Genomic DNA, 14,471 nt, shown 5'->3' with positions numbered 1-14,471 from the left:
CACTGTTACATGTCTGAAACTCACTTTAAAAAAGTGGGGAGACAATGTCTTCAGCTCTTGCAGTTGTTTGTTTCTAGGGGAAGTCATGGGATTAAATATTTTGAACACAAGCTTTAGTACAACAGTTTCTTTATAAGCTTTATTAGCATCATGACAAATCGTTTTAGTAGGGGTGAATGTGTCTTTTTCATTTGGGAATAAACACTGCATTTAAAAATAGTTGAGTGGCAACTGGGAAGTCTGTCTTGGTTTTTAATTTCAGGTTAATAATTGCAAAGTTAATGGACGATATGAACTATTTGGATTGGTAGAAAGTAATACACTTAGAGTAAATTTTGAGTTAAAATTAAGAACCTCACGAATGTGTGAACACATTCATAAATTACATGTTATGTATCTATGTACTTCCTATTGTCAGATGAAATCATCATCCTTGATAGGAAAAACAGAAAATTAGTATGCAATCTTTTTTACTGACAACCAAAACTGTATTTTTCCTCTAAAAAAAGTCAGCAATTACCTTAGCAACTAATGCTTTAACAACTCCTAGTGAACCTAAAAACTCCAGTAGCATAAAAACTTGCTTTGACACTGCTCTGTTGTTTTCTTATAGCATGATATACTGAGATAATGACTTGGTGATTGTTAATAACAAGTCTGACTTGTCAGTTGTGGATTGTGTTCTCTGCATTACTGCTGCTCAAGGCTGTTGCAGCCTGAGAGAGGAGGTGGGGATGTTCTGTCATTGCTTCTGTTTTCTCTTGTAATATTTAAATTATTGCATTTGGGAGCTTTCATGAATGCACAATGTGTTGTTTGAAAAAGGGTCCTAAATTAGATATTAATTTGTGTTGGTCCTTCATTTATGGTTGACAGCATTGATTTTTCCATGTTCAATAGTGAATGAACTTTTGACTGGAAGTTTTGCCCAGAGAACTGAAATGATGTCAAATGTCTCTAAAATATGCTGTGATGTTGTTATTAATATTCCCTAGAATACTTGTAACTTGGGTTAAGGTGTCAGTGCAGAAATCAGATTTGTAAAGTACATTTGCTTTGGTTTTTTAAAGGTTTTCATGTATGTGAAAGGGTGGATTTTATTTTTGCGTAGAAATTCCAGTGAATACTTAATTATATTTTGTTTTTGACATGTTTGAGTTGTCATAATTAGAAAACATTAGAACTGGTTCTAATGAGCTTTCTGCACATTGCATTTTCAACTCTCATGTTGAGTTCAGAACCTATATTTGCTTACTTTAAACACTTGCCACTAAAAACCTGCAAGTAACAGGCTGCAAAGTAGTTGTAATTTGGTGTGATCTTTAACTTGGTTGAAATTTAATTAGGCTTAAACACATTTATACGTAAGAATCCTACGTAGTTGCTTGTCTGTATTACAGAAATAATGCTGCCGAAGTGATGGATTTTTTTATTTTATTTAGAAAGCATTATAGATCATAATGATGCATATTGCAGAGACAATATCCTCCCATAATTAAAATTTGAAATTCTCTCTTGATATGTGAACTCTTTTGCTACGTAGCTGCTGCTGTTTCTAGTTTTCCTGAGTGTGACATTACGTTTCTGCAGGAAATGGATGTTCATCAGCATCTTCACATCACCTGAAAAATAATCCTGAGGAACTACTGGGTTTTTAAAATCGATAAAATGCTACTATCTAAAACAAATAAGAAATCATTAGAATGCAATTGCTATTGTAGGAACATACCTGCATGCAAGTGTGTGTTTTGGTGCACAAGCCATGCTCATGTTCCATGGTTTTCTTGTCTGGAGGAAGCCTCAGGACTGTTTCCTGCCCAGGACTGGGGAGTTTTTAGAGCTGGTTCAGGTTAGAAGCACCCAGAACTGCAGCCGCATCTCCACAGCACCTTGTGCTCCCAGGGCTTTTCCCCAGCCCCTTCAGCAGCCAGTGTGCACAGAATGCAATTCCTGAGTTCTCTCTACTGTTGTGATGCTGTGGTGTTTGTATTCATGTCAATATGAGCTTTTTTATGTAAATGGAGCAAGATTTTCTTGCAGTACTAATGTCATTCAGCTTTCTTAATTGTCTTGGTTTATATGGTGAGCACTTAAAACACTTTGATAATCACTGTTCCTCGTCAGCCAAGGAAAGCTTGCTACATATGAAGAGATGAAACAGCTGGAGATGCTAATACAGAATCACAGAACCATTTAGATTGGAAAAAACCTCTTGAGATCATCGAGCCAGCCTATGACCGATCACCACCTTGTCTCCTAGACCATGGCACTGAGTGCCACATCCAGTCTTCCTTTAAACACCTCCAGGGACAGTGACTCCACCACCTCCCTGGGCAGCCCATCCCAATGTTTAATCACCCTTTCTGTGAAAAAATTCCTCCTGATGTCCAAAGATTCCTCCTAATGTCCAATTCTATGTAGATGAATTGTGCTGATGCAAATAATTAATTGTTTGAATTAATCTGTGCCATAGCAATCTCTTGTTATATATAGAATACTTGTGCATTGAAACATATTTAATTCTATGAAGTACTCATGCTTTTTCTAAGACTGAAGGTAATTCCCAGATTGTTAATTCTATGAGGGATTGTAATGTGGTAGGTATTTATTACCCATTGTCATTTATGCCAGACAAATTTAAAAAACACCACAGTGTGGAACAGGGCATGATGCATTTATCTGTTCAAAAAATAATTCACCAGGGTTAGGAGGACAGGCACCCTGGGTAGGTATTGGTCACTGTGGCTTTAATGGGAAAATACTGATTTTTTTTTACATCTGTATTTTGCATGTCAAGAGCTTTGCAGATACTCTGTTGTCTAGATTCATCAATTTGTCCCATATTTGTGCACACAGCTGAGTAGTTTCCCCTGTGTTTCAGGTGTTTTGTGCTGCGTGCTGTAGCCTGAAGTGCAAGCTGCTGTACATGGACCGAAAGGAAGCCAGAGTGTGTGTGATCTGCCACTCAGTGCTGATGAATGGTGAGTGGGAAGAGAACCTGAGATGGGGCACTTCACTGGCTTTGTGTGGAGATGCAGTCAGGGTATATAAAAAAGATAAATCGGAATACTTTATTTGTATGGGTAAGTGTTCTAAAACAGTAAAGGTGCTTGAGAGGCTGGCATGGAATCCCTTTGGAGAAGAAAAAACTGGTAAGGTTGCATTGAGTTTGAAGGCTTTCATTTGTAAGTGCTCTACCCGGATTGCAAAAACTGTGACTTTTGGCTTTTTTTTTGCTGTTAATTCAGAAGTTTTGTTTGTATCCTTTGTTGCCTGAATAGATAACCTGCTACACATTTATATGGAATGCCAAAGAGGAGAGTAATGCAGTTGTGCCTGTTCTAAATTATGCACTGTAGGAGATTGGGAAAGGAGTATTTATCTACAAATTAATCCAGCTCCTCTTTCTTCTTAACTTCTTGCTGCTAAATTAAGAGATCTGCTCTAGAAACAGGTCCACAGATGTGGACAACTGAGCTTAGATTATTAATTTACATTAATAATCTATTACACATTACACATTACACATTACACATTACTGGAGTGTGTCAAACCCAGGGTGATGCTGTGTCTGAAAGCTTGGTGAGAACATGGGACACAGGAGAGAGGTCACAAGCAGTTTTGAAGTTAACAAGTAGAGCTAACAGGAAGGTCTATTACTTCTGCTTGGTGTAAGGAAAGACTCTGGTTTTGACCAGAGGGCTGTGGAATGTATTTTGTATGTTGTCCTTTATTGTATTAACACTTTAGAACTGTGCTATAAATATGAGCAAACACAGAGTATTCTTCCCACTTTGTTTTGAGGCCTCTGAAAATTTCCAGAACTTCCCTTTGGGTGATGATCTCTCCAGTTGACTTATGCCCATGACACTGAGACAGCTGTTGCTGGAAGACTCAATGTTCAGTTTTTATGTCTTGAATTGAGAAGGGGGAAAAAACTGGATTAGGTTGAGAGAGGACCCATGCTAGTGCTTAAATAATGAGATAATCTGTTTCATCATGAGAAATTGCAGGCATTTTGCTTTATTAGTGGGAAGGAGAATGGGTGTCTTGGTCCTGGGGTGTAAATATATATATGCATCTTTGAAACTTGATGGCAGAAGTTAGTTTAGTGGTAAAGGAAGGTCTGGGAGGTGCACTCTGACATGTGGTAGGTAGAATGAGAAGTCATACAAATTCAGGCTCTAAATGCAAACTTTTAACTGTTAAGATAACTGCTCAATAACTATTAGGATAGTTTATCATGGAATCTCCATTGCTGCAATTGTTTAGCTAAACTTTGGAGACTTTTACCAAAGATTCTAACCAATAATTAGTTAAGAATATTATGGTTTGTATCAGCATTCACACAAAGTAATTTTGGCAGTATCTTTACATGTTACTGCATAGTGGATTATTCAGGCTGTTTTCAGAAAAATGTGCTATTTTGTTGAACATTTAAACTAAAACACTAAACTTAAGCTCATAGCTTTATTTTCTCTCCAAAGAAGTTGAGTATTGGTTCAGGTTTGATTGAAAGCAGCTGAGTGCTTAGTCTTGAGATGAGAATCAAAAATCAGTAGATAGTATCTCTTATTAAACAGGAATAATTTTCTCAAAAACTTTAAATATTTCAAAAATATTAAACATTAATCAATGAGCAGTGTTAGGTTTTAATTATTAATAATTCTTCGCTCTAAGCCGAATGTGTAAGGTGACAGGAAATTGTAGGTTGTAATATCTAGAAATTAAAAACTAGTCCCAGTAAGGATGCTAAAAGGGTTCTAAAATGTTACATTTTGGGATGGAGAAATGAACACATTTCAAGGTGTGCAAGAACAAGGAATTACAAACACACTTAGCAAAAAACAGCTGGCTCATTGTGGTGGTCAGGAGGATTCATTTTCATCTGGGAGAAGGGAAAGATCTGAAAATATTCCAGTTGAAACCAAAGTGTTGTTTTAAAAAGACATAATGAAACTGATCATATTATAATGATTTCCTTTTGAAAGCCTCTCTGTCCTGTTGCCAGGACAGATGCACATTAATGGCAGCAAACAATGCCACCAGTGCCTGGTTCATGCCAGGGCCAGTGCTGGGCTTGTCCCTGCTCCCTCTGTTCCTGTCCTTGCTGCAGTGCTTTGTGGTGGTGCTTGGGGTTACTGGTTAGTTCAACTGATTGTATCCCTGATTTTATCCCAGCCCTCCTGATCCTTGCAGTTGTCAGTGCAGGTTTGGGGACTTTTGTCCCTCTCGGTGCAGCAGGTTAAGCATCAGTCTGTGCACAGTCTTGGAACCAGGGCAGGAACAGTAAAAGCAGTTATTTCATTTGATTGCTCTGTACCTGGTTTGTGTTTCACTGGGGTGTGGGGGGAGGGTTGTGTATTTTCTGGCACTTTTCCATGGCCAGGCAATGTGTTTCATCAGTTTTCAGTGCTATTTTTACAGTATTTTCAATTGGTAGTTGTGCTGACTTGGCACTTTGCTCAATTTAAAGAAGGCTTGAAGAATGTTCTTTTACTGTGCTATGACTTTTCTAATAAAGGAGTCCTGGACATGTAACTTTGTGCATTTTAAAAACTTTCTTCTTTCAGGACTTTTTCTATAACTGCTACATAATTGCTGCTTAAAAAGTGCTTCAGCTCAAATAATTTTCTCAACTGGAATGTCAGTACCTTTTTCACTGGCAGGCATTTCACTCTTGATTTTGCAGGTTGATGGGGGGAAGCAGGAGGGTTTATGTTCTATTGAGTTTTGTTTGATTTTTTTTTTTTTTTGGCCTTGTTATTTCCACCTTGGTTTTCTAACAATTTGCAGCTGAAGGAACCCAAAGATGTACATACTCTGAGATCTTAGGAGCTGATATTTATGCCTGACTCAAAGAATGTATTTATTTGTGACATACTGATATGGTTGTGGGTACAAACATACTGAGGAATTTTCTGGTATCTTGCTACAAGCCTTCCTTAGAGGTGAAAAAGAAGTAGTGCTGTGGAGATAGTCTGGTTTACTCACTGGAGGAGATTTTTCTGTGGCAGATGTTGTTGACAAGATTTATGTGTTATTGTGTAGCCAATTGAATTAAGGCTCAAGTCATGCCTTCCAAATTAATAGTATAAGGGTTTTTTAACAGTTAATAAAATAATAAAATAAAATAAAAGTTGTTGATCTGTACTCAACTGCCCTGCATACAAAGAAGTCCGAGGTGCTTTTTATCATAAATGAAAGAAAAATCTGCTCAAGTGTTCTGTGTGTTATGAAACATTTGTAGTAGGAATGTCTATCCATGCAGTGTGATGTATTTATATATATATTTATGTATACATTGACTGTTTTAAATTAAGTATTTGAAGAAGAAACAAAATGAGGCATGAGGAACTAAGCATCACTCAAGTCCAAGTGTATTGCTAAACTTTTCAGAAAATACTTCTCTCTTGACTGATATTTTTATTGCACAGGGCCAGTGGATTTTCTCCTCTTGCTATGGATTTTCTTGCTTAATTACAGTCTCTTGGGCTTCCCTTCCCTTGGTGAAGGGAATTGTCTTTGGGAGGTGGCAGGGTCCATACTGACAGCAGCTGAGAGCACAGTGTTTTGGACTGTTAGAAACCTTCCTCTGTGTTCATGGCTCTTGTTCTTTGTTTGCTTTAGCTCAAGCCTGGGAGAACATGATGAGTGCCTCAAGCCAGAGCCCTAACCCTAACAATCCTGCTGAATACTGTTCTACTATCCCTCCTTTGCAGCAGGCTCAGGCCTCGGGCGCCCTGAGCTCTCCGCCTCCCACTGTCATGGTACCTGTGGGAGTTTTAAAGCATCCTGGAGCAGAAGGTAAGAGCACTTGCTTTTTCTTTCAGTTTACCTATAGGAAGAATTTGGAAAGAATATCTGCATTTCATCCATTCCAAATAATGGCTAATGCCAGTTGTGATATTCCTGCCCTTGGCAGGGACATCGGGTTTTTCAGGACATGTAAACTATTCTCAGTGGTTGTGTCTGTACATGATGCTGCCATAGGTGATGTCTTAAGTTCCTTCCAATCCACGTTTTTATATTTGTTTTTTCCATTTTGCTGTGTTATACTCAGATTTTCCAATTTTCTAGCCCGTGTTGCTGTGAGATCTTAAACTCTGGTTTTTTTATGTTCTCTCCAGTGGCTCAGCCTAGAGAACAAAGGCGTGTTTGGTTTGCTGATGGGATATTACCCAATGGAGAAGTTGCTGATGCAGCAAAGCTGACAGTGGCTGGGACAACTTCCACAGGAACCTTAGCAGTGTCTCATGATCCATCAAAGCCCATGGCCAACAACACTTTATCAGCAGAAGTAAGGGAGTGTTCGGTGCTCAAAATCCTGTGTTTGCCTTGGTCGTGAGTGGTGTATGAGTTGCTGTGGTGACTGCAGTCTTACTGCAGTCAGATGTAGGAAATCTGCTCAGACTTGGCTTAATATGTTGCATAGCAAGTGTTGTCCTTACTTGAATGTTTGCTGAGTGCTGAAATAACCATATTTTTTAAAATGAAATTAAGATTTTTGGAGCAGAGCACTAAGCAGTGTTTGTTGTCTGTGTGGCTTTCAACTGTTTGGCTGTACAGCTGGTGTGTGAAGGATATTTGTGTAATCCATGCATTAAAAAAGGTGAGTTGTGGTCAGTAAGGAGTTTGAAACAGTAACATTGTCATAGCATGGATCAGAAAAATACTCTGCTTGTCACAAAATTATGTATGCAGTAAAGTGCAGATAAAATCTAACAATGTCTACCATACCCCCTGTGAGCGGAATTGAGACTACAAAAAGTTCAATTGGACATAGATGCATTAAGATTTTGTGAAGAAATGGATATGTGTGGTGTTGGAGAAGGGAGGTAAAATCTCTCAGCAGATTTTCCTAGTAATAGTTCACATACAGGGGTCATCACATGATCATTGATTGCTAAAGAGCCAAATTATTTGGTGCTTCTATTTCTCCAGCAGACTCCTTCACCTACATCTATAATAATTTAGTCAGCCAGCTCTTACATTTTTATCATTATTACTGTTTTAATGTTGTCCTTCCTTGTTGCTTGCTTCTTGTAGACTGATAATGCCTCTGTATTCTCGGGAAATATAACTCAGGTTGGCAGTCCTGTTGGCAGTGCAATGAATCTGATTCCTGAAGATGGTCTTCCTCCAATTCTCATCTCCACTGGAGTAAAAGGAGGTGAGGGTATAATTTGACAGCCAAATATATAAGCTTTTATGCTTACCAGCTGCAATAACTTAATGGCTACTGTGTTTGTTTTAAAAATAAGATGCTGGCAGTGTGCTGGGTATTTGAAGGAATTCTCAGTAAGTACTCATGGGTAAATGTTGGACCACTCCTTTGCACAATTGGTTCCTATTAGCATCCAAAAAGAGCCCCGCCTTGCAATAAAATTCCTGTAACAAGTAAAACACAAAGCAAAAAATTAACTTCAGTCCAGAAACATGTGCTAATTTCTTCACTAATCGGACTGTGGGGAATGTTTCACACAGAGATAGGTTTTTAATTAGCCTTATGAATATTCATGCTTCCCTTCTCTGAAATTCTGTTGGAACATGGGCTCTGTCTGAGGCATCCCCGAGCACTGCATTCAGCAACACTATTGCATATCTTGGACCACAGTGCAGCTTTTAGTCATTGTGATATCCCCTTATAGAGGATCCAAATGGAGGAGGCTTCAGAAAATTAAAAATTAATTTTTAAAAGATTAGAAAATGTGTATTTGTTTATGTGAAATTGCTTTCCACAGTCTGATTCGTGTCATCCTTTAATGCATTCTTGGAATTAACTTATTTTCTCTTCTTTGGTTGTTTTATTCCTATTAGATATTTTGCTGACACAGTGCATTGCTAATGTTAAGCTGGAAGTAACCTTTTATTTCAGGATAGTATCAAAACCAAAATGTGAGCAGCATTTAATTTCAAAACAAATCTGTTCCACCCTGTGTTAGCTGTTCATGGTAGTCCAGCACTGATGCCCTTCTGCCTTACTGTGATTTAAGTAACAATTCTTAACTTCTTTGTCATTTGGGATTTCAGTTGACATTGTGACACATTTCTCAATTTGATTTCAATTTTCTCCTCCAGTTGATATTGAAAAACAGGAGATTTGTGAAACAAGCTGCAGTTTTCTAAAGGATGTACAGAGGCTGTCTCATAAATTCTGTTGAAGTTTGAAAATACCAGCCTAGAAAACAATCAATCAAATCAATCAATACTTAAATAAGCATTTGTCTAAAAAAAGTCAAAACAGTAAAAAGCATTAGAATTGGGGTTATCTGATTATAATGTAGAGTCTGTACCAGTAAGTTACAGATTTCATTGTGTTTGTTTCTTTTGTAGACTATGCTGTGGAGGAGAGACCTTCTCAGATCTCTGTCATGCAGCAGCTGGAGGATGGTGGCCCTGACCCTCTAGTATTTGTTTTAAATGCTAATTTGCTGTCCATGGTAAAAATAGTGAATTGTAAGTGTTTATTATTAAATAAGTCTTAGTCTATGAGAGGGGAAATGTTACCTAGACTATGTTAGTAGAAACAGCAGCATTTTCATTAGTTTTGATATTCTCTGAAAATGTGTACAGGTTGAAAATGTTGTACTGAGCCATATTAAGTTAAATAGCAAAAGGCCCTTTTCTGGTTATTGAGGTATCAGTACAGATAACTTTGTGTATAAAATATAAATTGGACTGGTAGAGCCTCCAGTCTCAGGTTGGGAGATCAGCACCTCCTGTAGAGCTTGGTAGAGCAGGGTATTTTATCACCCATTTTCCTTTGGTTGCTTCACTTATTCCCCTGTCATCCCATTCTGGAAAAAGCAGATGGGATCCCATAATAATGCAGAGGTTCCATTCCACTGTGCACCTCTTCTGCCCCTTTCTGTCCTGTGCTGAGGGAGGAGTCAGGAGGCAGATGGATGGTTTCTCATGCCAGTTCCTCAGCTGATCTCTGCTGGATAGAAACATGACTGAGAAATTGGGAAGGACAGTTTTGCATTAATAAATTGAGATGTTTGTAAGCCTTTCAACATCTCTTAGATTGCAGTACAATGTTTTACATATTTTAAAAACGTAATCCATTATAGAAACAGGTTTTATTTCAATAACTCAGTATTCTCAAGAAATGAAGCTCAGAGCATGTGTCAATATCTCATGGAGACACCTGACATCCAGCTCTCCATCTTAAGAGAGATATCACTGTTGGAAACTGTTTTAGCTGTCAGGATCATGGTACAGCCAGCAGCCTGGCCCGTTCCCAGGCTCCTTCATTCACATTTAAATCCTGTCCTTTCATTTGAATACAGAAACTGCTAAAAGTCTGCTCTGTGGTGTTAATCCCAAGGTCTGACTGGGAGCTGCAGTTCTCTGCCTCTTCCTTAGCTGTAAACTGGGAATTATTGAGCTGCTCTTGTTTTGGATGTTCTTGCTCTCACGGTAACAGATGTAGGACGTAATTTGTCTGTGTGACAGATAACACAACAATACATGCTGTAAAACTGATTCTTGCAAGAGCTGTCTTCCTGCAGTGAAACTGAGGCGTCCTTTTTGCAATTCCGCTCTGCTGATCCATGTTTTCATCTGTGCAGATGTGAACAGGAAGTGCTGGTGTTTCACCACGAAAGGCATGCATGCAGTGGGGCAGTCAGAGATTGTCATCCTCCTGCAGTGTTTGCCTGATGAGAAATGTTTGCCTAAGGATATCTTTAACCATTTTGTGCAACTTTACCGGGATGCCTTAGCAGGTAGGAATACTCTCTGTTAAAAATGCTTTGAATTAATGACCATATTGAGTCAGATACTTTTTTGTCATGGCAAATGTCTCTTCTTGTATAGAAGAGTATCAGAAGAGAATAAGGATCAAAGCTGATAGGGGGAGGAGTTGTTGGTTGTTAGTAACCAGTGTTCTAGTCAACTCACCAAATGAAGCTGGTGTCCTGGGCAGCTGCTCCAGGGATCTTCCAGCCAGAAAGAAAAGTTTGAGAATTATTGTGGATAGTGTATTCAATATTCCCAGGCCAGGTAGTTCAGAAGTTTGATTCTCATGGTACCTGTGTCTATTCCCACATCATGGAGGTCCTATTTATATTTAAAAATAGTATATGTGTGTGTATGCCTGGAATGAACTGTATAGCATTTCAGAAATTATCCCTGAATTTTGAATTTTTGTGTCTTGATTGCAAGAATTTTATGTAAGCCTTTGCACATTTTACATTTGCTAAGTAAATAGACTTCCACTTCTAGGTATTGTTGGATCTTAGAATTGAAAAATCCTTGCATAAGGAAAAATGCAAGTATTTGTTTCCACTTACCAGAAAATAAAGCTTGTTTTCCAGAGGTGAAATTGAATCACATTAACGTTATATACTGAAAAAACAATTACAAAAGGTTCTGCTTATCATTCATAATGCCTTTGGAGTAACTGAATCCAGTACTTTAATAAAATAAAGAAAGATACTTGTTTCCTAAAATATCTTTATACAACAAAGGTCAGCTTGTCCAGAGAGGTTGCTAGGTTCAGAATGTATTATTACCACATGTCATAATGGATCTTGTGTGCATGGCAAACAACTACCTTTCTGAACCTCAATTCATTTGCAATTCTTGGTCTTATAATGATGTTATTCAGAGGGAGATAGATATGAAAAATGGCAAGCATGTGTATAAAATGTGTATATATGTATATTGCAGATATAAATCCAGCTTGGTGCGTATATTGCTATGAAGTTCTGTATAATTACACTACAGAAATACATAATTTATAACTCCTACATAATGTATTTGGAATTCTTTTTTTAGTACTGTAGTGGTAGTAATTTGATATCCTACAATTCCACTGGTGCAAGGAGCTGCTTACTATTGTACAATTCTTAATCAGAAACCAAATGTCGCTGCTGAAGAGTTCCACTGTGTGTTTCCTTTTGGTAGGATCTGCTCTGTGTTGTATTTCAGACACAAAGGATGAGTAGACAGACACTTTCAGTTACTGTGTAATGCCTGCAGGTTTTGTAGATAGAGCACCTTGATAAACTCCCAAAGTACTTTGGAATGCTCTCTCAATATCCATCCTTTTTTTCTTTCCAAGGCACGCTTTGTTTGAGAAGGAGGAGGATGTATTAGCATATTTGTAACTCTGGCTGCTTTAAACACTGTTCAGGCGGAGAGGAGGTGATGCTGTAGGGGTTTCAGTTTGGTCTCTGTAATCCCTTGGAAGTGGTTAGCAGTTTTCCTGCTCTTGTGAGTGGAGCTTTCCAAGCTGTTCATTTCAGAGGTACTGCACCTCTCCTGGCAATGAGATGATGGACATTTAGAGCAAACAAGAATTCCCAGTAGAATTTAGAGACTATTTAACAGCCTGCCTCACCGTTTCATTTTTCATTATGCAATATATTGGCTGAAATTCATTCTGTATCAGGAAACTGAAATAAATTCTGAGCATGTTTTTTATTTATTTCTGTTAGTAAAAGTTTTCTTTAAAACAGTAATAAAATGAAAAGGCACATACAGTACTTTTTATTGGAATGGAAACAATTACTTTTAGTGATGTTGATTTTGCTTTGAAGTGATTTTAGGTTTCTTGGTTTTGTTTTCAGCTTTAAAACACAGCATCCTCTTTTGTTTGTTTGATTAAAGCCTGATCCATAGCAAATTATTTCTCCGTGAGTCACATGAATTTAGGAGTTTGCATTCTGTGTTCAAGCCAAGAAGCACAAACTTGTATGTACTCGTGCCTCTACCCAGATGTTTCTGTTTTCCTGAGGGGATAACTTGTTCTGGAGGCTGAGTCCTGCCCTCTGTGCTGGGTGTTGTTTGCAGGGTGGCTCTGGCAGGGTGGCAGCAGAGCCCAGGCCCCAGACCTTCAGGCAGCAGCCTTTAATCTGCTCTCTCAACTCTGTGCAGCTTGTCCTGCAAACCCATCTCCCATTTCAGCAGGGATAATGTGTTAGTCTGGTGCTGCACTGCCTCAGCATCAGTGTGGTCTGCATTTGAGACTTAACCTGTAGAACAGTGGAGAGATTTTGAAGGAAAAATGGCATTTTTCACTATGGGCTTGTATGCATGCAAGTGATAAAAACATAAAGTTGTCAGTTAAGTCAAGTATTCATTGCTGCTCACTTTTCATCACTTTCTTTTTGCTCTGGCCCCTCTGTCATCAAGCTCCCTGCTGTGTTGCTTTTCTTGTTTTGAAATTGGAGGCTAATGATTTCTGTTGTGGTTGTAGTAGTTGTACTGTTGTAGTAGTAATCCCATGATTATCCTTGTCTGTTGGCTATAAGCCTGGCAGTGAATGGGAAAATGAGAACTTCTGTCCATCTGAATGGGGACTTTGAGGCAGTTGGATGTGTTAATGTAGTGCTGCCAGATATGCCCTAGTGCATCAGCTCTGTGATGGAAGACAATAAATGCTACTGTTACTTTTGTAGTGGAAATGTAAATCTGACAACTGCTTGAAATGGCTTTGTGGTCACCCTGTTTTTTGGGTATATTCTGTGTGAGGGTGGATCTATCCCAGGCACAGTTTGTGTATTTTTTACCCAGCCTGGTTTTAATTAAATATGATGGTAGTTAATTGTAGATCTGTAAAGAAGCCCATGCAGATATTCTGAACAGAGAGCAGGTTAACTGAGTAATACACCCTGGCAACTGTTTTGTGGAAAGGTGGAGACAAAATCAAACTTCTATGAGGTGTGTGAGTGATGTGTGGAAGACTGCCACAGAGTAGCCTGAGAAAGTTTTGGATGCTGCCAGCTGCTACTCTCACTGATAGTAAGTAAAGCATTATTACCCTTGGCAATAGGAGTAAGTTCTTTCCAAATTACTTTCTGATGTGTTTCAATAAAGAGATGCAGCCATGGCCAGAATGTTGAATGTGGAGTTTGACATGTTTTTTTCTCGGTGTTGGCATCTGCTACAGATGTGTTGTGCCATCAGGATACATTCACAGTCTTGGCTCTTCTGTGGCCCTTTGTGGCTCTTGGAGTGATTTGGTTTGTGTTCCTTTTCAAAGGGAATGTGCTCATGTGCTCTTGAAGGCAAGAATGTTCACAGGTGAATATTGCTTTGCATCTCCTGCTGCAGAACTGAGATGCTGGGGTTTTCAGGATGCCAGCAGTGTTTGGTACATGGCAGTTCTTGGCTGGGTGGATGCAGCTGACTTCCCTGAGCCACATATAAATGCCTTCCCTGAGTCTGGGTGCCAATACCCTTTTTTGACCTGGCATTAACCAAAAGACAGGAAGCATACATTAAGAATTTAACCTCACTGTTTTTTGGTAGAAGTACTTAACTGGCTTCACCACATATTGAGGGCAATAAATAAATACAGGAATCTTTTTTTTTCCCTCTGTCTTTCCTGGTATAGACTATTTTGAGTCCAGAAGGCATTGCCAAACTGATGTACAAAGCATATTGTTCATCACGGAAAGGTATATAAGTGAAGAATTCAAAACACCATGGATCATGACATCAGTGGATAAAAGCAT

The 14,471-nt window shown here is 38.6% G+C and overlaps 1 protein-coding gene across 2 annotated transcripts in view; it reads left to right on the top strand.

Moving 5' to 3' along the window:
- Positions 1–14,471, top strand: part of ZFYVE9 (zinc finger FYVE-type containing 9) — a 53,964-nt gene that overhangs the window by 24,232 nt on the left and 15,261 nt on the right. For both annotated transcript variants that reach the window (XM_085067597.1, XM_085067598.1), the window contains 6 exons: positions 2,882–2,981; positions 6,631–6,807; positions 7,131–7,300; positions 8,050–8,173; positions 9,337–9,459; positions 10,578–10,733. In XM_085067597.1, the coding sequence (XP_084923723.1) occupies positions 2,882–2,981; positions 6,631–6,807; positions 7,131–7,300; positions 8,050–8,173; positions 9,337–9,459; positions 10,578–10,733 (850 nt within the window). The remainder of the gene's footprint in view (positions 1–2,881; positions 2,982–6,630; positions 6,808–7,130; positions 7,301–8,049; positions 8,174–9,336; positions 9,460–10,577; positions 10,734–14,471) is intronic.

This window comes from Lichenostomus cassidix, chromosome 8, assembly GCF_008360975.1.
Source record: "Lichenostomus cassidix isolate B80296 chromosome 8, HeHo_3.0, whole genome shotgun sequence".
NCBI lineage: Eukaryota > Metazoa > Chordata > Aves > Passeriformes > Meliphagidae > Lichenostomus > Lichenostomus cassidix.
Note: the sequence above shows the minus strand (reverse complement) of the source record. Positions and strands in the feature narration are given on the sequence as shown.